This window comes from Sinohyriopsis cumingii, chromosome 3 (assembly GCF_028554795.1).
Source record: "Sinohyriopsis cumingii isolate HCF-2022 chromosome 3, ASM2855479v2, whole genome shotgun sequence".
NCBI classification, from domain to species: Eukaryota; Metazoa; Mollusca; class Bivalvia; order Unionida; family Unionidae; genus Sinohyriopsis; species Sinohyriopsis cumingii.
This window is the reverse complement of record NC_142963.1, coordinates 35,602,023-35,628,206: the sequence shown is the minus strand read 5'-3', so window position 1 is coordinate 35,628,206 and position 26,184 is coordinate 35,602,023. Positions and strand designations below refer to the sequence as shown.

General features: G+C 34.3%; 1 protein-coding gene across 1 annotated transcript in view; it reads left to right on the top strand.

Moving 5' to 3' along the window:
• The first annotated feature begins 654 nt into the window (after positions 1–654).
• Positions 655–26,184, top strand: part of LOC149802674 (GPI inositol-deacylase-like) — a 205,915-nt gene continuing 180,385 nt past the window's right edge. The window contains exons 1-6 of the mRNA XM_089952048.1: positions 655–806; positions 10,977–11,044; positions 15,207–15,227; positions 19,629–19,693; positions 20,792–20,880; positions 24,471–24,513. Of these exons, the coding sequence (XP_089808174.1) occupies positions 672–806; positions 10,977–11,044; positions 15,207–15,227; positions 19,629–19,693; positions 20,792–20,880; positions 24,471–24,513 (421 nt within the window). The 5' untranslated portion in view covers positions 655–671. The remainder of the gene's footprint in view (positions 807–10,976; positions 11,045–15,206; positions 15,228–19,628; positions 19,694–20,791; positions 20,881–24,470; positions 24,514–26,184) is intronic.

Here is a 26,184-nt window from a genome sequence, read left to right as displayed (position 1 = left end):
TTCGTAAAATAGACGAGTAAGAACTTGTCTGGAAAATTTGTCAATACTGAATTAAATCTAATTTTATAGGGAACGGCCAAACAGTTTAGTTTAGGCCCATCTTTCAATGTTGTTAGACCCACCATCTCCAATGTTCAGCCTTAGTTACAGAAAAGGGATAGAAAACAAGCAAATCACTATTAAAAGGTACAGATGATTCCAAATTACGACTATGACTGCTTCAATTATAAATTTTACTATTTTATTTTCAGTATAAACTTGATGGGCAACAGTCAGCTTTGTAAGATAATGTCTTAGTCAGTGCCCAGGTCCAGAGTTCCCGTTCATATATACGGACAGAGTTTGATCTCATTAAAACTATAAATCTTATAATTACTTTTATTTTATTTATCTATTTATTCGCAATGTTTCAGACTATTTTAAGAAGATTGGATGCCTTAGATGTGAGGTCATGAACGTCAACTTACTCACTACGAAGCATTACTCACCAATTCACCTGTTTTAACCTATGCTAAAGAAGAGTGTCCGATTATATGGTCGGGGGTCACCCAGCTTCGTGTTCCAGGTTTATGAGAATGAGTTTGGTTGGGTGTCGGGATCTTAATTTCATCAAAATATATTATTCTACATCTTTACTTCCGACGGAAGCAGAGAGGTGAAAAGTAAAATAAATGGCGGGCTCCGGGGCATATATCTTTTCAGTGGCAGTGGTTGCCATAATTGTAATTGGAATTCTTGATGTTCTTACAAACTTTGAGAGCAACTCTTGCGAGATGACGTATATGTTTGAGCAGCCAGAGTATATTGTAGGTGTCACAATTTTGAATTGGAAAGAAAGTCAGTGTTGCACGTTGAGCACGGAGTCGGTTTTTCAGTTATCCCCGTTATTGGTTTTGACTCACTCGAGCACTTACAATCACCCATTTAAAAATATACTTAGTTTTGACCGATATCCCTTATTTAATTAAAATGGTCTACGTTTAATAAATCTTGCATATAAAATGTGAGTGACGTGTGTTCAAACTCTGCATGCTTACAACTAGGCCTACAAGGTCAGTCGTACAATGTACGACATTGACCCTGCATGATATTTTTTGACTAAATACGCTCTTCAGCCAATCCTGTGTGACAAATACCCCAAATTTTAAATGCTTCATCTTCACATCAGATTTGTTATGAATCAATGGTCTAGTATCCCAACCTCTATAAAATAGCAGTTGGAAGATAACTCAGTTTTCCTTTCCAAATATTGCTTGTATTAATATATTAGGGTGCATAGAAACACCGAAAAGCCGAAACGCAATAAAAACACCGAAACGCAATTCAGTTATATCGTATATACCATTGTGTATATTGGTTGTGTATATATATAATTCATATATGTGACATTTAATATTAGTTACATAAATTAATATGTACTTTTCTGCAAGTGATGCAACATCAAATTAAAGAAGCTGGAAACTGCATTTTGGTGACAGTTTGGAAAGTAAACAAATTTAATATTAACAGTGTGTATTGCAGTTTATACACGAGTTTAATGCTTCAGCTATTAATAATAAACACATATTAAGATTGATTTATTAAGTTGATTTTTATATTGTGGCTATTAATAATTAGAGTTTTCTTATTATCTTAAGTACCAGGATGTGTGAGATCTGCGTAGTCCAGCAGGTGAAACAACTGTATAGTTAAGTGTAGCTATCATGAATTATGCACGAGAATGGTCGAAATGCAAAGAAACATTGAGAATGGCGTGTCAAATCATTTCTATCTTTTGGTGACCGTTTTTGAAACCTATTCCGCTATTGGAAGCAGAGTATGGGATACTGGATATGGCAAAAATGGGTTTAATACACAAAGACAATTTTTGGAACATATTTCAAAATGTATTTGTTTCATATAACACAAAAATGTTTAAAAATTATTATACAAATAAGGCACGTCTGACGTGCCCACTCAGAGAGTACATAAGATTAAATATAGCAACAACAGGAATAAACACATCCCGAGTTATATCAATTAAACTGATGAGACTTTGGCCTTAGCATACAACTTCATGAACAAAACATAACAGCTGCCTAAGAAGAATTCGCCAGATCTGCTGGTCAGACACCATTAGCAACACCAACCTGTGGCAGAGAACCTCCCAGCTTTCGGTAGAGGACGAGATCAAAAAGAGAAGGGATTGGATAGGACACACCCTACATAAGCTGCCAGCCAACATTACCAGATAGGCATCGAGGTGGAACCCTCAAAGCAAGCAGAGAAGGGGCTGACCAAGAACACACGACATGACCTTGAGGCAGACATCACTAAGATGGGTCACACCTGGAGTCAGCTGGAATTCCTTAAAATATACCAAGTAACTAATACTTTGCCGTATTGTATGTACCAAAGGACAGTTTTCAAGTACAGGGTTGTCCTGCATTCCTGCATGCCAAATGTGGCCCGCGGGAATCTTTTGTGTGTCCCGCACTCAAACAAAATTAGTTCTTTAATTATAATGTAAATCAGCATGCATTGCCTATGAACTTTACAGTGTTGGTTCATGTGGCCTGTGGGTTGAAGAAGATGGACCACCATGTTCTAATATATACATGTTCAGATACACTGCATCACATATTCAGTAATAAAATTATACTATAAATCTTATTAGTACGAAATTTGAAATTGATCATAAATATGTACAAGAAATGAGGGCATTTAAAGATATCAACTTATTAGCAATCAAACAGTTGATTTGCGTTGTATGTGGTTTTGAAAACCATTTTGAAAATAGCGAGCTGATTCAAACAAATTAATAGTAGATATAGGTTTATACTCGGGATCACAGAAATACCATGAGACAATAAGTTTGATTCTTGCAACATACCATATCTAAAATTATATTTGTTTGTCTTATTCTTTTTATTGGTTGTTTCAGTGTCGTGATAAATTAAGCATCTAGATCAAAGTCATATTTTTTTTTGGTGGCTCTAAATAGTGTTTCTTTCTTTGTTTCTCTTTTTATTTTATATCTCTGAGGTTGAAATAATTGTTTTATTAATTTGTGCATAAAATGATAATATAAAGCTGTCATGAATGGAAAACTGTGTGTACTTTCTTCTTACTATTGAACAGTCGATATGGAAAATGTAACTACTCTGAATCATGGGCCCAAAAAGTTTGTTGTGATGTAAATTCCAAAATAATATGGAAATGATTTGACATGCCATTTTTGCATGTATCTTTGTATTTAGATCATTAAAATAATTGTCTGTGCATAATTCTTGATAGTTACACTGTACAGCTATTTAAATTGCTGATTTTCACAAAGTTCATACATCTCGGCATTATTAATAAATCATTACTAATATGTATTTATTAGTAATAGATCATTAAGCATTAAAATTATGTAAAAACTGTATTAGACACTATTAATAGTAAATGTTATTTTCTTTCAAAAATGTCGCAAATGTCACAGTTTCCAGCTACGGTATATATGATATTGCGTTTCAGTGTTTTCATTTCATTTCGGTGTGTTCCACTGTTTCGGTACATTTTGTTGTTTCTATGCACCGAATATATTGTCATTAACTTGTAACAGACTTAACAGGATGGTCAAATTAGATATTTAACTGATGATATGTTTTATTACTTGGATAATAATTAACATAAATCTACAGCTAGTTAATAAATTAAAGTAGTGAAACATTTTCTTAATATTTTATTATGATTTTAGTGACCATTTACAATTAGCACAAAACAGCCAAAGATACATCATTGTGTCATGTTATATTAAATTGGTATTAAAACTTTATTAGGGTAGAAAATTAAACTCGTGTAACAAGGACGGAAAAACAAAATTTCTTTTCTCAGTTTAAAAGTCATAAAATATTTGACTGTCAGTTATTGACAGGTTTGGTGCTGCAAATAGTTACATCACATCTGTTGATAATATTTTGTATTTAGCTTCTTTATTGCCTCTTAATTTGCCAGCTTTCTTGAAATGTTTGGCCGCTAATGGTAATTCTGATATAATCTAAAAACAGAATTATTTATGTACAATGTATTATTTAGTATGTTGGGTCTGTATTATATTAGTACATGTATGTACTTTAAAATATTTGTATTGTCCTAGATTTCTTTTTTGTTGCATTATTTTTATTTGCAGTGTTAATATTAATTCTTTATGCACCTCTTGGCTTTTATGTATGCTCAGTGGCATGCCAGCTTGCTTAGGCTGACTTCTGAACTAAGCACTTGATGTCAAAAGAAACTTTTTGGTTATTATTGTTGACCTGATGTTGCTGTTGCTATAAAGTCTTTCAATCAATGTAAACTCTTTCAAAATTTTATTTTAAGCATAGCAGTGTTATATTGTGTAACCGCCTTGACAAAAGACAAGAATCACATTACTGTGACTGCCAGTTCTGTTCCGTAAATGTTATGCAAGATACACATGTTAATAAGGAAGTAATCAAATTATACACAATCCTTAAGTATTTATTTCAATTTAATTAGGTGCTTGTGAGTGCTATCCTCTTGAAATAACAATACACAAGATGCACTAAACAATAATGAGGTTTTATGACTGCCATTCTGTCAGTTTCATATGATTTGCACACAGGTTGGCCAGAAATCAAAATATTGACTATACTGCAAAAAGACCAAAATATCAGTATTAAGGCTACTGTCAGGCATGTCAGTAGGATAAATTGGTATAGAATTTCGGTTATGTTTATTAACATTATATCTGTTTATGCATCTGAAAGCCAAATGTCTGATCTGATTTTGATCAAACTTGCATTCTCAAGCTGTTGGATGTGTTCCATGCATATGAATGAGGTGATCTTACATCTGCCTAATCTTGTTTCCATGGAAGCCATATTTTTTATCTGGTTTTGATCAAACTTTGAATATACATCGTTAGCTTATATGATCAAGATCACACATAATGAATGGGATCCACACACAAACATGTATTATTGAGGTAATCCTGCATGTAATAGGCAAACTTTGTTATCACTTAGAGACTGTATTTGTTATGCAATTTTGATTAAACTTAGTAGATAGGCTTCAGTCACCAATATCCTGGATGAGTAGATTTGTGAGCAAGATCCAGGCAACTTAATGAGGTTATTTTGCATCTCATTTGCTGAGCTTACCAAGAATTTAGTGACTTTATTTCTGATCTGGTAAATAGGACTTTGTTCAGTGTTTTATTATGAGCAAGATTTCTGCATATTAATTAGATGATAGGAATGGCTGAAAAGTTCACATCCTGAGAGTTTTTTAAACCAGATTTTAATCAGTTTGGAAAATAGGCTTATATCAGCAAGATGAAATTTAGCTCACCACTATGAAGATGACGTAAGCTATTGTGCCACCCCAGTTGTCAGCATTCACACAGATGAAATTTGAGGATATAAAGAATTCCAACCACACTTTTTTCCATAAGTCCTAGGCAGCAGTTTGAAGTGGGTTTTGTGCCACCCATTCCATGTGTTAGTTACACATTCTTATTTAACGTTTGGCACGGAATCGCAAAGCTTGGTGATGGAATGCATCTTGATGAGTAGAACAGCCAGATCACCAAAGTAGTTTACAGTGATGTGTTTAACTTTGTTTTAACTTTGTGGTTCCATTTATTTCTCAAGCTCTGTTCATTCTAGGATAATAAACTATCTGATTGTATGCATTGCTATTAGTACAAAACCCTTACTACAAAGGAAGGTCATTGTGACCTACATTTCACATTTTTACTGGCTTAGGTTTTTGCAATAGGTAATAACCAAATAGGTTTTGTGCACCATCTATATATGCTATTATACCTAGGTTTATGAAACTTCGTTCAGGGATGCATTTTGATAAGTTCCTTTGTTGCAGTAAGATGTCTCTGTAACATATATTTCATGCTTCAATGACTTTTTTGAAATTTTGTGTTTGAAGTTCATTCGTTGGGTGATGTTTATGTTGCACTCATGAGGCTTGATATTTGGATGCATCTATGTAACTATGACATACGTGTAATGCTTTGATGACCTGAGTTAAATATTAGTGTTTATGATCATATTGATTATAAATGCTAGGCCAATCTTTGGTTAGAAAAGGCCGTCAAGATTACTTGAATCTAAATTTATTTTCTGCATGAAAATGTCTACGCTGGTTATTGGAGACTAGTAAGACTTGAGCTCTGTAATTGTTGATTTCACTCTGGTTATTATTAGTGAGAACTATGCATATTTAAGAGGTGATTTTGCAACTGATTGGTTGAGATATTTTTTACTGATCTAGAGACTTTTTTTAAATATGGTTTTGATGAGACTTTGTAGATAGGCCTATGTCATCAAGATCTTGGTTGACTAGGATCATGAAAAAATTCAAGCATATTGATGATGTGACATTGGATCTGAATGCTTGAGCTTGTCAGCACCTTAGATACTACATTTTTTAATAGATTTTTTGGTTAAACTTATTAGTCTCATACAAATGTTGAATGAATGAGATTATAGGCAAGAGATATGCATATTTAATGAGGTGATCTTGCATCTGATTAGCTAGCTTGTTGCTACTCTGGAGATTTAATTTCTATCAGATTTTGTTCCATCTTGGTTAATCAGCTTGTATTATCATTCTTGTGGAGAGGTTCTATGGTAAATGAGATATGCTCATTTGAATGAGATCTGCACTTCTGATTGGCTGAGTTTGTTATCTCTCAGAATTTTCTACCATTTTCAAAATGGGTTCCATGGTCTATGGCGTTGGGAATTTTTACATGTAAAGAGGCCAAATTTGGGTAATTATTAAATTTATTATCACAGTTATTCCATAAAAATTGATCAGAAAAGATTCTTATTCTTTAAATAAATTAATAGCCAATTACCCACACAACAGGTTGATTAAGCTGAAATAGATTTTTTTCAGTCTGACATTTAGGCCCAAAGGTAAAGTTCACTTCACCTTGCATTTTAAGACATTTCCACGCAACCCTTTGGTTTAAATACAATGCATTAATAATGAAAGTAAATAAAAAATTTTGTTTCAGTTTTTCTTCCAAAGTGAACATTAGGAAATATTCAAAGAGAAAAATAGAAAATTAGGAAGTCTTATGCTCTCAAGTAAATTTTGGCATTTCGTTGATGATATAGAATTCCAGTGAGAAATTTGCCCTTAATCCTTGGAAAAAATGAGGGAAAAATTGAATTTAATAAAGAGAAAGTATTAAAAAGATGGCTTGTACAGTGGAAATGATTTTGTGTTCTTCAACTGTGGTTAAGCAAAATAGAACAAGTTTTAATATTTTTTATAATGTTCAAATAGTATTTCATCAGTATTTTAATCGTCTGTAATGAAAATATGCAAAAGCAGAAGTTGAAAGTGACTTTTTTGAATATTGTATATTTGTAACCTTCTGCACTCACTTCTCCATATTTCACCATCTTGACCCTATTCAGGTGAGAGAGACAGACAGAGATAGAGAGAGAGAGGGGGATGGGATGGTGGTAATTTAGCCTAGATATTAGAGACGAGCATATATCCTTTAATACATTTTGGCAGAGGTTAATTGACTTGTTAGATTTCTTGCTACACATATAGTAATTTATTTCCCAAAGTCATTATAGTAAAGAATATTTTGGGGGAGGTACCTGGTTTACATGGGTTGTATTCTTGCAATTCTACATGTAAATAAGTATGCATAAATTGTTAAGCCCCACATACCACATTTATGTGTCATTATGTTGTACCCTACTTCTGAGCTCTGTTAGTATTCATACCTACAACATTCCCAGACAGTGCTGTGGGGTTTCAGAGACTCAAAAAATGTGTTTTGAGGTGCCACGGGGGTTCAGTGTGCATGACTCCCAATACTTGTGTTGTCAAATTGAGAATAAGCTATATTTTCATATAAGCCTATAGAAAATGACTGGAAATTCAAATCTGAATAAAAGAAATTGACTTGTCTGTCTGTTTTTTTTTAAGAGCATTTAATACACTTACAGGCTTGCACCTATAGACTTGGCATTGTCAGATACCAATGTCATACTCATGTGCAAACATTCACATAATCACAACCACACTGATATTAAATCAAAACAAACATCAAGTTTCTGTCTTTAAAATCCATTAAATCTGTTTCATGGCTAAGGTCATCCTGAAATCATCATGGTTAAGGTCACCCTGAAATGCATCATAGTTAAGATCATCCTGAAAAGCATCATGGCTAAGGTCATCCTGAAAAGCATCATAGTTAAGATCATCCTGAAAAGCATCATGACTAAGGTCATCCTGAAATGCATCATAGTTAAGGTCATCCTGAAATTCATCATAGTTAAGATCATCCTGAAAAGCATCATGACTAAGGTCATCCTGAAAAGCATCATGGCTAAGGTCATCCTGAAAAGCTTCATGACTAAGGTCATCCTGAAGTGCATCATGGTTAAGGTCATCCTGAAAAGCATCATGACTAAGGTCATCCTGAAAAGCATCATAGTTAAGGTCATCCTGAAATGCATCATAGTTAAGATCATCCTGAAAAGCATCATGACTAAGGTCATCCTGAAAAGCATCATGGCTAAGGTCATCCTGAAAAGCATCATGGCTAAGGTCATCCTGAAGTGCATCATGGTTAAGGTCATCCTGAAAAGCATCATGGCTGAGACCATCCTGAAAAGCATCATGGCTGAGGTCATCCTGAAAAGCATCATGGCTAAGGTCATCCTGAAAAGCATCATGGTTAAGGTCATCCTGAAATGCATCATAGTTAAGGTCATCCTGAAATGCATCATAGTTAAGATCATCCTGAAAAGCATCATGACTAAGGTCATCCTGAAATGCATCATAGTTAAGGTCATCCTGAAAAGCATCATGGCTAAGGTCATCCTGAAAAGCATCATGGTTAAGGTCATCCTGAAATGCATCATAGTTAAGGTCATCCTGAAATGCATCATAGTTAAGATCATCCTGAAAAGCATCATGACTAAGGTCATCCTGAAATGCATCATGGTTAAGGTCATCCTGAAAAGCATCATGGCTGAGGCCATCCTGAAAAGCATCATGGCTGAGGTCATCCTGAAAAGCATCATGGCTAAGGTCATCCTGAAAAGCATCATGGTTAAGGTCATCCTGAAAAGCATCATGGCTAAGGTCATCCTGAAAAGCATGGGTTAATTAATAGTTAGTATTTTAACAGGATTAAGATAACAAAAAATAATGAGAACTAATCTGAATGTTCAATTCAGTGTGTCAAATATATTTTGATGGGCATAGTACACTTATATCAACATTTTGTTTGCAATATGTGCAAGGAATTAAATTTTCACTCTTGCTGCTCTGTTTGACAAAATAAAAATGTCAGTCTGTAGTTTTGAAATTTATTTTTGCTGGGGGTAACCTATTGCTTCCTGAATACACTTGAACACTATTCTGACAAGTGAAATAATGTTTTGCATTTTATATGGAGTTAAAATCATACTTAAGAGAAATGTTACTGCTGATCACAAACTTTTTTAGGTTGGTTTCAATATTCTGATTCAATGCGGTGATGGGTAACATTGTTCTTCACAATGTCTCTTTGATGTCTGAAGACAACTTCAGACTAATTGTGTTGTTCTACTTAGTATACTTTACCTATGTAAATTAGCTAATGGACTCTGCCACAGCAATATTTGACATGATACATCACCCTAGATATTGTCTGCCAATGAAGTAATCTCTAAATTATGGTTATTTATTTCTGACCACATTACCTTCAAATGCCTCTATTATCAGCTGTATGCCTGAGGATAGGTTTAGCTGAGCTTTGAGCAGAATTATTTACTGTTCATACATACTAGGGTACAGATTACAGGTATATATCCTGTTGATCAAGAACTTCAATTTTGTTGTTGCTGAAATAACTTTGGAGTTAAGATTCCCAAAAATTGTTTTTATTGTGACAGGGCATGTTATGGCAGGTATGGGGATAACAGAAAAGTTGACAGATGTAGTTCTACAATGATACTAAATAATGTACTTACTACTCAAATTACAAAATACAGCAGGATAAATTTAATATTTGAGACCCAAGGTTTCTGGGACAAAAAAATTGGCAGTTTTAGAACTGGAATTTGTGTCTGGCTTTTATATATTTTTTGGCCTGAGAGCTGCACACTGACAGGTGAACCTTTGTAAAAAGTAGATTAAATTTAAGATTTGGAATAAGAAGTGCCAGACACAGATATCATGGGTACAAAAAAATAGTGCAAGTTTTACCTTTTTTGCCCATATGCAAGTGAAATATCTAATTGAAAACGGTGTCTTTTATACACCTAAGTGTTCAGCTAAATGAAAAACCTCGCAGAAGCAGGTATATTTGGATGCATTTAGAAGTAATGCATTTCCTATTTCAGGCAAAAATAAAAAGAATTTCCAGGGTGAATAAGTTAATGAAAGGGTCAACTGTTAAGCTATGTAAACTTAGGTGAGCAATATCAGACACCTTGGCCTCTTGTTCTTTTGCCATTTATTATTGTAAAAGAATGAAATATTTTCCATTTTTGGTTCAGTCTTGATGACATGAAAATTCCATGAAAGGTTACTGCATTGAATTTGCACCTAATTTACATAGCACACTGGGCTAACTCTAGCATGTGTCCATGCTGGATGTTGATGTTGTATTCCAAGTTATATAGAATACTTGACTTCGGATTTCTTTAAGAGCAAATTCCATTTTGCTCCAAGGTTTGGAGTTTCTCCAAGTTTTTAGGTAAGGTTTTGCCATCTTATGTATAGTTGGATGTTGGGTAGATGACTGTATGTGTTTACACGTTTGTCAATGTTTTTTAATGGAATATTTGCAATGGTCTCCATCTTTCATTGCCCATGTTTTTCCTTTTAGTGTTTGTGCTCAGGGAATAAAATTGCCACCAGGTACATTGATCTACATATTGAATGCCAGCTGAGCGGAACGTAAAGAAGAAATAAAATTGTCTTATTTTTTTAAGTTTTTATTTCAGAGAGTTCCCATGAAGAAGAATGTGAGCAAGAGCTTTCCCAGATTTGAACTGTACATTTATGGAGAAGGGTCAGTATGTCACATGGCACTGAAGTATTCCTAGAAATTTCATGATGCTTTGATCATAATAGATGTGCAGGTACATGTGGGCTTACTCTTATATAGTAAAACCTGTTTTGAGCAACTTGTGTTAAGAGCGACCACCTGTCATTTAAAACCACAATCATAATGATCAGATTGATTTTATTATATAAATGTACTGTCATGAGTGACCACCTGCTGAATGTGACCAGTGACCAGGATGTCTTGGCAAAATATTTTTGACACTGCTATGAATGGCTGCATCAGAATAACAGATAATCACAACTGACCATTAATCCTTTGTAACTGTGACGGCTTAGACTGTTCTAAAAAAAGTAGGCTGGCTACCAATTTCTGAAAATGTATAGGTCAAGCATGTAGTGTCATTAATTGTTGATTGTAAACCAGGCTAAAATACATACAAATTGTTCCAGCACTATAAATGACCTATTGTGAGAACAGACAAACACCTCCGACTTTTATTTAATCCCTTGTAACCACAACTGCTTGAAAAGTAAAGACTGTTCTGATCAAAAAACAGGATAAAGGAATCTGGTTACCAATTTGTAAATTTGGCAGGTCATTCATTAAGTGTTGTGTTGCAAACTGTAAACCAGGCTAAAGTCACAAACTGCCATTGTAGCACTGAAGTCAGGTCATGGTTGCATATATTGTTTGTCTTTGGAGTTAATCTGTATTGCCTAGGGTTGAATGAGGCTTTTGTCCATTTAACCAGCAAGTGAGAATTGTTTCAAGTTCAAGTTAGTGCAGCCAGTTACACCTGTTGTTTATAGAGTTAATCTCTTTACATCATCTGTGAATTAAGTCATTGATTTGTATCTCTGAATAAATTATTCTGTTTCCGGATGAGTTAATTATGTCTTTTTTTATTTCATTAATTGGTACATATATAATGTACATGTATAGATATTCCATATTTTCCCAAAGCCGTACCAAATCTGTCGTTTTTACAATTGAGCATTGATAACGTTAACATGTAGCACATTAATAACAGACAGAACTTGCAACTAAAAAGAGACATTCTAACACTTGAGGAAAGAATCAGCGTAATGAAAGAAGGGTAAAAGAGGAGACCACTTGCAAAATGGCAGTTTAAACTTCAGTTAAACAAGTTCAGGGCATTGTAAAGGAAAATGAGTATACTGGATATGATTTCATTTGCTAATACATGTACATGTGATCTTTAAATATAAATGTTATTCACATTTTATGATTGATGTAATTCTTTATTGCTATGTAATTTCAGGTGCATGTAATAATTTTAACAAAAACTATGAATAGTGAATAGAATATAGTGATTGTGCTTATTTTCGTTCTTAAATAGTGCTGATATTTGATGTGGAAACTGATCTATTTGTACAAACTTGTTATGAGAGACCACCTGTCTTGAGACACATATTGTTGGCAGATGGGGCAGTCTTTCAAGACAGGTTTTAATGGATGACCATCACTTCCCATGCTGAGGTGGCCCTCTACAGTTTCATATTTCATGCTTAACATGAATATGAATGTACCATTTTATTCAGAACATCATACATAATGATATGGAAATAAAAAAAATGGCACACATTTTTATATTTGTTTTAAGGTGGCGCTCTACAGTTTTGTATTTTGCATAGGGTTAGAATTTTAAAGAAAAATAATTTCCCCGGCTTTCCTCACTGGTTATACTGGCTATTTAAAAAAGACCTTGTATATCTTAGATATAGTTTGAAGAACCTATAATTCCCTTTATTTTGGTGTATGATTGATGGGTGTAATATGGGTTATAGAGTATACAGCTTGGCCTTACCCAAGATGTGCACCTTTCAAAAAAGTGCTAGCTCCACTTGGTAATTTTCACTTCCTGAACTTCAGAGGTAAATTGTGTTAATAAAAAGAGCCAATAACTTTGTTTACATTTTATATATTTGGTAATTCATTCATTGCACTTTCAGAAGCTGGTATTGTCTAGTCTGGCAAAATTCATTTTCCCTATTTTAATAGCTGCTATGGATAGTGTACTTTAGACTAATTCAGGCTGATTTTTTAGCACAAGGGAGCAGTCATTTTAGGTAGCAGTTTGCTTAGATCATGTACAATTTCCAGAAGTACAATATCCAAAGAAATATTGTCCACATTATTACAGTAATGTAGCATACAGGTATGCCAACATTCTCTCCATTATGCATGTTTTAAATGCAAACAACTTCACCTTACATACGTCACTCTCTCAAAAGTACATAATAACTGGTGAGTGCCCCTGACCAGCCCAGCAGTTTGACAAAAATTTTGTTACCACTCAATAACTTAGATGTGTTTGTGAGGTAAACTTGTATTCTCATGTTCATTGTAGATAGATTGATGAGGATAGTGTAAAATAGAGAATGTGAAGTGGGTGTGCTTTATATACTACTTAAAAATAATTTTATACAAAATTAACAGGACTTAAGTCATTACATTTTTTTAAAAATTGTATGCATGGCATATCTTAGAATATATGTTTGCTTCTGTGACGTCAGGAATAAATGTTTATTCAGTAAGTATGTATTTTGAAAAATTGGTACTTTAAAAAACCTGTCAGAGTTAGCATCAAAAGTACTGACTGGTGGCCCTTAAGGAACTATGTGAACATGTATATCCTGATTACTAGTGTTGACTGAAGGGAGGAACTTGATAAGTGCAGTGCTTGGCATTAAAGTGAGAATGTCACTTCTGCTGGTGCCCAATGATTCATTGAGAAAGTGCATCTAACCCAGGTGGGGTTGTAAAATTTGCTACAGGAGATGTAAAATCCATGATGATCATACAGTCCACAATGGCTACCAAGATGTGGTATGGGCATCCACAATCGTAGTGGACACCACTTAATGATTCCTTCTCATATGACTTTGCAACCTTGGACTAGCATGGACAATACGAATACCATGCTGTGTGTTCTGTTCGTTTCTGTAGAAACTGAGAATCCAGTGTATCATGTGGATGCTGGACTCAAATATTATGATGAAGACATTTCTCTCTCCTGCCAGAATAATATGATTTGATTGAAAAAAGGAAGAAGTGATTGTAGAGAATTACAGTTTTAAAATGTTTGAAACATTCCCTTAAAATGCCCATTTTAAAAATATAAAAACAAAACAAATACTCACTAAGCTGAAAATATTAAAATTTTATTTGATTTAATAAAAGTGCTTTTTTGTGTAAATGATGGTAATGTTGAAAATAGGTTATTTTTGTTCTCATTTATTATTTGTACACCGATAAGAAATAAACTTGTTTACCCCCACAGAGTAAAAAATTTCTTTAATTTGCTATTGATTTGTTACAGATGCCTAGAATTTCATGTCAGACTTAACATATGAATCTTTTTGGTATGAATCTCGTAAATTAAAGCATAATTTCTGATGTATATAATCATAAATTGATACAAAAGTTGATAAAAAAGCATGAAAAGAGTATGTCTTAACAGTTAAAAAAAGAGACACAAAAAGTGATAGTATGTCCAGAACACAAAAGCTTTCAAGTGGCAAAAAGGGTGTGATGGGGTGTCATCAACTTAAAAATAGATTGAAGACAGTTTCACTTTTTCTGTGTATTTGGGCAAAATGGCAGCTATTAATGCAGCTGTTTTGCCTTAATTACCACCTAGCATGGACCCTGATATATAGAAAACAGGAGCCAAAGTATTAACATTGGAAAAAATTACAAAATTAGTATTTGAAGGTCCAGAATGGTTGTTTAAAAAATCCCATTAATAATCATGACTGTGTTTATGATGTTGGTTTGTAGTGTTATTAATTCCATTAATATTGTTACCAGAGAACTGATACAAACACCCCAGGAAGTAAGTAATGAAGCAGAATTTAATTCCAATGAAAGAGGAACTTTCATACAAGTCAAAGCAAGTAGAATCGTTACTTATTTTCTAGCATGTTATCACCATCTGTCAAGAATAAAGTATTAGTGAATTTTGCAAGGTCAGAAAAATTCACATGCAAAAAAGAGAAGAATTTAAGGTACAGTTAATCTTGATTTTGTTCTTGAAACTTGATCAGATAACACTTTAGGATTCAGAAGGTGATGCATAAATGAAGTTCCTTAAAAATGTACAGTAAAGCATCATTGTACATGTTTTCTAATTTCTTTTCAGGGTTTATGCCAAGAGCATAAAGTGAGTATTGGTACAGTTCATCAGGGTTTATGCCAATAGCATAAAGTGAGTATTTGTACAGTTTATCAGGGTTTATGCCAAGAGCATACAGTGAGTATTGGTACAGTTCATCAGGGTTAATGCCAAGAACATAAAGTGAGTATTGGTACAGTTTATCAGGGTTTATGCCAAGAGCATAAAGTGAGTATTGGTACATTTCATCAGAGTTTATGCCAAGATCACAAACCAAATACTGATACAGTTTATTGGGGTTTATGCCAAGAGCATAAAGTGAGTATTGGTACAGTTCATCAGGGTTAATGCCAAGAACATAAAGTGAGTATTGGTACATTTCATCTGAGTTTATGCCAAGATCACAAACCAAATACTGATACAGTTTATTGGGGTTTATGCCAAGAGCATAAAGTGAGTATTGGTACAGTTCATCAGAGTTTATGCCAAGATCACAAACCAAATACTGATACAGTTTATTGGGGTTTATGCCAAGAGCATAAAGTGAGTATTGGTACAGTTTATCAGGGTTTATGCCAAGAGTATAAAGTGAGTACTGATAGTTCATCAGGGTTTATGCCAAGATCACAAACCGAATACTGATACAGTTGATTGGGGTTTATGCCAAGAGCATAAAGTGAGTGGTGATATAGTTTATCAGCATGAAAACTTGAAGCTTGTGCCAAACCACATACATGTGAACCTCCTGCATTGGCAGATTTTTCTCCCAAGATTAGGAGTGTTTTCCATTATATTCATCACTGACTGAAATTGCAGACACAAAAGCATTATTGAAAACTGAGAGTCCTTTCCATTTGTTTTCACATTTTGATTCTATTCTAGTATATTTATGGTAATACTGCCTTGATCACATGACTGAACTGGCTTAAGCAGGGCAAGACAATGTAGTTCCAGATTTCACACTTTGATCCTGTTGGCAGGGTCAGCTGGCTTATTGTTTGAAGTTTGTTGAGTGGATTATACCATATGTGTGCAGAGGTAATTCTGACAGGATTAAAGACCTTAATTGGTAATGGTAATTGGAGTGTTACTAAAGGGCTCAGTCAGCATAAAACAATTAACATTGCTTTGATTCTTTCTGCATGGTGTGTTCTGCTTTGGTGCTTAAAGTTGTCAAGATTGATTAGAGTCTATGCTATGAAGTAATTTGGACAGGATTATCTCATTTGTCCAATTAACTCAAATATCACACGAAATTCAGTGATGGATAGAAACTGGAACATCAGTGGTTGCAATTGAACTCAAATCACATGAATATTTATTCTGTAAAGCAGATATTAAATCTATTACTTTGGCAAGAATTACATCATGCATCATGCAGAAACCTCATCTCTTAAAAGCATATTAACAGTAACAACCTATATGCTATCTCAGGAATCCTTATTCATGGAATCTGCATCAAATGTGGATAAAGTTAGATGCACTGAGACACTATTTGCCAATTTTATAACTGAAAATAATCTCCCATTTCTGGTAGCAGATTATTTTTCACCTCTAGTCAGAATAATGTGTTTGGACTTGGAAAGCTCTCATGTTAACAGACAAGAACTATTCACATAGTGGCTATTTTACTGTTCATAAAAATTATAATCTTAATTGTATAATAATGATAATAATAATAATAATGATAATAATAAAAATAATAATAATAATTTATTATATACACTCACTGTCATGAGCAACCACCTGCAGAACGTGACCAGTGGCAAAATATGCGTTCAACACTACAGTGAACAACTGCATTGCAAAAACTGATATAAACACCAGTGACCTTGATTTAGTCCTTTGTAAACTTTAATGCAAACCAGTACATGTCACTAATTGCCATTGTAATCTATAATACCTGGAATAAACAAGGTCTTTATAATGCTAGCAAGCCATATTCATTTTCCAGATTTGATTAAAGAATGGTGACAGTGATGATAATGATGAAACAAAGCAGATTAGGCTTAAAAGTCGCAAAGAGTTTGATAGTATAATGTGCAAATTTGTGTTTCATGTGAAGAATCTTACTGACATAAAAACAACTTTAAATCCAGACAGTAGTGATCTTGAGAAGATCTGGCAGGCAGTTGGCAATCTGAATCAAGTCAACAGCAGGAAATGCTTTAAACTTCTTGGTGGGCTTAGAAGATTTGTACTATTATTGCCACATTCCAATGCAGACAGTGAAAGGACATTTTCCATTCTGAGAAAAATTCAGGCTGACCATAGAGGAAACATGGATCCAGTAACAATACATCATCTTCTAAGTAGGATCAACAATGATCAGGACTGCCACCCATATGATCCAGGCAGTGATCTCCTAAGAAATGCAAAAATGCTTGTGGTGAATATATTGAAAGTAGGAATGGCAGTAAGATATTGTGGGAGGATCGATTTGATGAGATAATGTGCATATTTAACATTTAAAAAATGTAAATTTGTTTAATAGATGTAATTTTGGCCAATTTGCATGCTAAAACTTGAGTCGGTGAAAATCCTCTCTTTTGAGGTCAAAACTCTTGACCAAGTTCTGGAAATATCCTGAACTGATAATTTCAGTAACATTTATGAAACCTTACTGTGCCAATGATACATTCAGTATGTAATCGTCATTGAGATAAAAACATCTGTTTTATATCAGTTGTTGAAATGTTGGCAACATTAGACTGACATCTTTTTCTTCTTGTATTTCTGGACCCAGTTTCACTTAATTTCTTGATTTTTGTAAAAGTCAAAATAAGGTTGTATATTACATTGATTACAATACTTTTGACAATATTCAGATTTTAGACCAAGATAGTGGAAAGGGTGATTTCAGTTAGTTTGCATGTTGATGTTTCTGTTTTGTAGTTAAAATCAAACTTGAAGAATTTTTCAAATTTGCAAAAACTCCTCAAAATTTCATCAAAGATATGACAGGATGCTATGACCGACTTGAAACCTTTATGCCTGCTGAGTGTTCAGTGAAAAATCCATTGTTGACAACAAAGTAATACAAGAAATCTTTTAAAAAATCTGAATTTCAAGAAGAATTTTAGATGTTTAGTGAAACTGCAGCCTGGTGATTAATGGATGAGTAAGGACAAGAGTAGTACACTTATTATTTCCTATATCAACAATAACAAAATATAGACACAGCAAGATTTCTTGCTTGTCCAGCAGGTTGAGGCAATGTAATTTTTACTAACCCCACAATATCAGGCACTCTCTACAGCCCAGGTAGTGTTTTGTTTTAGTGATACTTGGGGCAGAGGAAACTGGAGAATAAAAAACCCCAAACAATAACTTTGAAATGGGGTACACAAACATCTGCTCAGTATTGACTCATACTGACTCAGGGGATCTAGTTCAGGACCAGAAAGATGATAAGCAACTGGATTTACCTTGCACTATCCAGAGGCACTACCTTCTCTTTCATGCTGGTCTAGCTTTTATCAGCTACTGAAAAACGTAAATGCCCTTTAAAATGGACAATATCTTTTGTTTCAAATCTTTCTTGAAAGTTCACCTGTAGTAAGCAGTCACTCATCATAAACAACCAGTGGCTTTTGGTGATGATTAAGGCAAGTGAAATAGATATCCCAAAGACAACCAAGGACTTTGGATTAGGGACCACAAATAGATGTACATTCTAGTTTAGGGGATCTAACCCAGGACATCATGGGAGCAATACAAGTGTTGGACATCAGGGGAGCAAAGCAAGTTTGTTGCCCTTGTACACTTTTATACCTCATTATTGTCTGGCTTTTATTTACTATTTGTCAGCTGAGGTCAGCTACCATGATGTTTCAGGACGAGGCATTGGTCTGCATTTGATTTGGCACTCAGTAGTCCTTCATGTAATCAACCAGCCCTGTCTACAACTGAGGAATTGTGTCCTCTTTTAAGAAAAAGATTATATTATGTTTGCTTTGGTAAATAGTCTCAGACACATAATTTCACCCAAGTGTAATACACATTCCTCATGACTGATGGCGCAAGAGTTGAAAATGGAATTATATGGGTTTGACTTAACAACAGCCTTCTTGTATGAGGTTATGCCTTCAGCAGTGAAAAAGTGTCCTTATAAAATTGATGGCTCCTTAACTGTTCATTTTGTCTGTGCAAGTGAAATGCATATTTACTTGTATATGTTCTTATATACAGTTTTGCAAATGGTTCATTACTGTTTCTGAGAAATGCTAATGGACATCTTAGTTTGATATATATTTCTTTGTATTTGTTCACTTTTTATGCTTTGCTTTAAGTGCTATATGTGATTAAATGCTGCTTATCAATTTCCATCAGTGCTATTGAATATTTGATGTTATGGTTTATTCTTAGTAGTAACAGATAGTAAAATTTTGTCACCCTTCAGTTCGTAAAAGAACAATTATTAGAATTCACCTTCTTTCATTTTGACAGGAAATTGAAGCTTGAGGGTATTCCTGTATTGTTCATTCCAGGTCATGGTGGCAGCTACAAACAAGGTAGATACATCAAACAGTTAACAGAAATTAACCTTTCACTCTTGAAGGACATTTGACCTAGCAAGTTCTTGATACTAGCCGGTTTGATCTGTGTGTTACAGGACTGAAGTCACATAAAGTAGAGTGCATAAGTAGGAGGACCAGTCAAATTATGATTGACCTTATTTGATTGGTTGATTGATTAGCATTCAGCTAATGCAAAGCTAACTTGCAACAATATGTCAATATGTTTAGAAGGAAATGTTATGAGAATGTTGAAAGTACCTAACTGAATGAATATTGAACAGAACTGAATAATTTTTTTTATCAGAATTATATGTTGGTCATTTGGTCCACTTAAAGGTAACTTTTGCCAGCCGGAATAATTTATGATCAGTGCTAACAGTCATATGCTTATTTCCAAGACTGCATTATTTAAGCCAGGTGATATTTAGGGAACAAAGGCCTGTATTTGATTCATTGTGGATTTACTGTGCTGCTGTGTTTACTAGCAAAATGGCTGTTTATAAGTCAAACCACCATTAATGTGCTCATATCTGCTAATTCGAGATGGTACCTCATTCTAACAATTAGGGAGAGTTATGTGGTATCAGTGGTGTCAGAGTTTTTGACAGTATATCATCAGTTGTACTGATGCAAATTTTCACTTTTACGTAAGTGTTACTATTACAGTTTTTGACTAGCCAGAAAATATGTTGCAGACAAATATTTTGACTAGCCAGAGAGAATAACTAACAAAAGGTTTGACTTGTCATAAAATGTTTTTTCATAGACATTTTGACTAGTCTGAAAGTGTGTTACAGTCAGGTTTAGAATAGGGCATGTATACTCAAAGTAAAATAGCTTGAAGCTTGCATTCTTCACATAATGAACTAATATTATTCATTTTGACCCATTTTACAATTTAAAAGAAAAAAATATTGGCAGCCGTATGCTTTTGCTAAGAGGATAATATTTGGATAGTAGGATAATATTTTAGACTCATATTCAACTCAGTGATGGTTATCCAGGTCTCCAAGCCTTCTCAGAATCTCATCTTTGCATGTGTATGTAGTCAATTTTCCAGTATAAACTATGCCCCATTTTGTTCTTTATCAGTTCGCTCACTTGGCTCAGTGGCCCTGCGGAAGACAGAGATGTCGGCACAGAAGAACGACTTTAACTACTTCTCTGTTGACTTGAACGAGGTAAAGAGAAATCATAAAATTTCATAGTGGAGGTGCCTTTTTGTTTTGCTCTGGTCACTGCATAGGATTGAACCCCACTTCCAGTCCCATACGATGCTCCTTAGTACTCATTGTTCATGGATTTTTTCATGTACTGATACACACTCCATTCTGGCTCTTTATAAACCCTTTTCTTGCAAACTTTCCTTAATTCAGGGTTCCCACTTGTGTCTGGAATTCTGGAACAGGTCTTCAATTTGAAAATTGCTTTTCCAGGCCTTGAACAGGTCTGGAAAAATTAAAAAGTGAGTAAAAAGTCTGGAAAAAGTCTTAAATTTTCGTTGTTCCCATTCACATGATGTCATTAACACTCTTTCCCTTCACTGGGTTTAATTGTCACATTGGGTCCTGGACAAGACATTCTGTCATAGTTACATCGAGGAAGTTTTATGGGCTACCTGGACAATCCTAAAGGCTGAATCCTATTGTGGTTCATATTAGATGATTCAGTTCGGCAAATAGACCTACTGGCTGATGATATTGATGGCAATTTATTTTAAAGATATGAATTACATCAAATTATTGGAGCTAGAAAAGTGTTAAAAGTGAGAATTTTAACTGATGCAGCTTGAGTGAAATTGAGCTTTGAACTGAGTGGGTCATGCATGTAATCAGAACCGGAACTGATGTCATTTTGAAAGCTCAAAAATATATTACACTGCAAATGTATGTCAAATTTTTGACCAAAATCGGCACACTATATAAAAATTCATAACTTTTCAAACACTAGATATGTAATTTTAATAGGTTTGATCACCAGCATAACAAGTCTAAACTTCTGGACTATTCATTTGGCGATTGTTAGCAAAAATCACTGGACTTATAAATACAGATGACCTCTGTCTTATTCTTGAGGAGTATTTTATTGTATTGCCTGGATATTTTATTTGCTGCTCAGTTTACAGGTAGAAGAAAGAGTACAATTTAAACAATGAATAGCAACACAGATTTGTATTCTTTGATTAACATGGATTTTTTTTTAATTGGAGTAAATCAAGGCAAAGTGAAATTTAATGTATAATCAGGGACTATTTACCATCAGATTATCCTAGATCAGAATAACATCGGGGTATTTGTTTTCACTGTCTTCTGAATTCACTTGAAGACATGGATATCACAAATTTATTTAATTTAGTGGACTATAAAAAGTGTTTTTATTTTTAACATGTTTGCAAGCTCCCAAAGTCCAGAAAATTGTGATTTCAATTTTTAATCAGCTTTTAGCATAATATCTTAAGGTTTATGAGTGGAAAAAGAAAACAAGAACATAAATTTGTAATAATGAGGGTAAATCCAAAAAAGTTAACAGTTCTCCATAAAAATACATCATTCCTTGAGCATAGCTGCATATAGCCTTATACGGGTTTAGATCAGTTTAATAAATAACCTAAAAATAACAGTTGGAAGTAAATATATTTATTTGACCAAAATACCATTATCAAAACAAGTGATTTAAGAAAGTGAAATGTAAGCAGAGCTTATGTTAGTGAAAAATCTTATTTTGGAGCTAAAGTGTCAAAAAGACATTACCCATGAGCAGTGAAAAAATGTGCACAATAAACACAAGGAACAGTTTGAAAACTTGTTCCAGCTGGCGAAACTAACTATGTATATGCCCCATCTGCAGAGGTGTCTCAGCATAGAACAATATTCATACGCTGGTGAGAAACAGATTAAGCTTAGAAAAATCGACAGATTAATGCGTATCAACTGGCAGTAACATCTTTTAAAGGTTTTGATTACATTAGGACTCTAACAGAATGTAGCTGGAAGAAAGATAGATGGATATTGTAGTGTTAGGTATATAATGAACTATGGCCATTTCCTACTGTCCCTCCTTTTTGTTCTACTCCCCCTCCCTATTTTTGTAACAAGTGGGTATCCCCCCATTAGATAAAAAATCCTGGCAGCATCTCTGAAGTGAAAGCTCTGGAGTTGCAGCTGGAAAAGAAAGTATAGAAGCTACAGGACAATGTTTAACATCTGGGTTAAAATGACTTTCTTTGTAAATATCATTTCTTTCATATTACATTTAATTTCTGTATTTGTTTTGTATTTGTTTCTTGTTTAAATTAATAACTGAAGCAGAACACTTGATACCGTGAGTAGTCACTGAAAACTGGTCATTGAAGAGTCACTGAATTTCAGCTCTCCTGATCTGTATTAACCCTGTTTCATGGATTATTTCATTAATTAAGTTTGGTGCTATGCTAGTGAGTATTCATTTTAATTTCATTTGATTTTATTTGATTCGACATTCTTGGACCAATGATGTGTGCCTGTGCGGACCTGATATTTAAAGAATGCCTGGACATTGTGTTTATAACCATTGTGGGAAGTAGCTGTTGACTTCAAAGCCTGGATAGGGCCTTCCAAACTTAAACCTTCAAAGCCTGGATATGGCCTTCCAAACTTAAGACTTCAGAGCCTGGATAGGGCCTTCCAAACTTAAACCTTCAAAGCCTGGATAGGGCCTTTCAAACTTAAGACTTCAAAGCCTGGATAGGGCCTTCAAAACTTAAGACTTCAAGGCCTGGATAGGGCCTTCCAAACTTAAAACTTCAAAGCCTGGATACGGCCTTCCAAACTTAAAATTTCAAAGCCTGGATAGGGCCTTCCAAACTTAAGACTTCAAAGCCTGGATAGGGCCTTCCAGACTTAAGACTTCAAAGCCTGAATAGGGCCTTCAAACTTAAGACTTCAAAGCCTGGATAGGGCCTTCCAAAGTTAAGACTTCAAGGCCTGGATAGGGCCTTCCAAACTTAAAACTTCAAAGCCTGGATAGGGCCTTCCAGACTTAAGACTTAAGCATCATGTAAGCTATGCAGGTCAATAAACTTGTCACATTATTAGGTCTGAAAATTTTGTTTTTTTGGTCTGGAAAAGATCTGCAAAAGGTCTTAAATCTTTTCCTGAATTTGTGGCAGGAAACCTGTTAAATATTAAGTTTGTATTTTAAATGATTCTGCTGATGACTACTGTATTTCAAATTCTGTAAGCCTACTTGTATTCCCATGCTATTTATTTTCATTTATATATAAACATTTTTTTCACATTAATTATACAGCATGTTCTTAAAACAGTTATAAAGCACTCTCAATGGATTAGATGCTGACACTTGGTTTGAGTAATCATCAGGCTATGACAATTGAATTTTGTGACCCATGTTTTTGCCCTTTTGATTTTGGAGTCATGGTCACAGCCATGGGAAATTTTGCACCAAAATTTAAGGTTTTACTTAAAATGGTTAAATTGCTTATAATTCCGTAATTCCTGTCTTCCTTGATCGATTTTCTTCAGAGGTTGGATGAATGAGTGAAGACAATCATTTTGTGACATGTGCAGTGAACGTTGAAACGGGGGTGGGGGTGGGTAGGCCTGGTTGTACATTTTAAAGCAATGCTTTTGATTATGGCCTTGACATGCAGTCCTGGCCTTCTTATTTCTACATCAGCTGACATTAAAATATTAATGTTGATTGTTGTTTTTTCCAGTTTCAGTTTTGCTTCTACAAAAAATGAAAAATATATGTACTATGTTTGCATTTGCAGGATCTGTCTGGAATGTTTGGGGGAGTACTATGGGATGAAACAGGTATGCTGTCTGATTCTGTTGTTTTCTCTCTGAAAAATTAAATATTTCTCAGCAATTTATTTATCAAAAGCTCTGATCGATGTATCATATCTCTTATAGGATTTTATAATAACTTGCTATTGTTACAGTGATAAAGTACATTACTGTGATTCATTTGATTTATGATTGTATACATTGGCTTGCACTGTCCTACCTATTTGATTTAGGATTTTATACTTTGGCTTGTACTGTGTCGCATTTAATTTATAATTTTATACATTGACTTGCTTGCACTGTGTCTGTTTGACTTGGGGTTTTATACATTGGCTTGCACCATGTCCTGTTTCACTTGTGTTTTTCTACTTTGCTTGGAACATGCCCTGTTTAATTTATGATGCTTTAAATCCTTAGATGTAATTGTGGAATTTGTTTCAATTTCATTCCTTATTGGCATCATACAGGCTTCCCACGCTATCGGGGAATAAGTCGAGAGAAATGATAATTGTTTTCCCGATCGTGAAAAGTCCTTGAATTTTGCAAATATTGACGCAAGTCAGGAAAACTCCAGGAATTTTCCTCCACAGTGTGACGCCCGAAACAATTACATAATTGAGTCGTAATTGGACTTACTGCGAATTAAATTTATCGAGTTCTAACCAGAATATTAGGAGGTTGCAGTATGGATCATTTGGGTGTTTGCCATAAATATATTTGTTGAGACAATCCAAATGCTCAGTGGATTAGATTCGTCTAGTAGACTTTGTGTTTCACAGACAGCTTTATATCTGTAAATTTTTTTTAAATGTATGAAAACCAGTCTAGCATCACAAGAGGCCAGCATGGTGACATTAAAGCATAGCTGCTTAGAGGATGAGCTAGCAAACTTAAACATTGTTAAATCGAGTTATACCTGCATGAAATCGATATGGAAATTATTTATTTTCTCAGAAATTGTGAGAGTATTAAAATCATTTTGTCTTTAATCTACTGAAAGATGATGAAACTAATGCATTGATGAAATTTAAGCTGGTACTAGCGATTTCGATAGCATGTCACATGAGCACACAGAATCTCACAACCGTCATTTTCAGATTTGTAGCAAAAAATATTAAATGAAAGTCGTATACTCGTAATAAAAAGGCAAAAAACGAAAGAGCACAAAATTCTCTATATTTATCCCGAGACCAACTTCGGAGTTTTGTTGTATCATGTGACTACCACGTTGACATGTGCTCTCTCACGTAGGGAGCATACGAAGCAGGGAACCAGACTACTCTGCTTGATGAATCAGACTGGCCAATTTTCTTGTACTTGTTCTCGAAATAAATATGTTGAGAATTATGTTCTTTCTGGTTTTTACAAAAGGTATCAGACTTTCATTTAATATAATTGAAATTTTGTACAACAACATTAAAAAGGAATTGGTTGTTGATATCACATGACTATTGGAATTCCAATGTCGTTGTTTTAGGTTTGTGAAGTAATGTGACTATTAACGCAAATGGCGAGTACCAGGTCAAGTTTCATCTATGCTGAGTTTCGTCTAGTCTGTCAGCAGATTAAAGACATAACGATTATAAAAGTTGCCATTTTTGAGAAAATAAGTAATTTTCCTATTGATTTCATGCAGGTATAAGTCGATATAACCTAGTTTAAATTTGCTAAGCCCGCTGGTAAGCTATCTTACAGTGG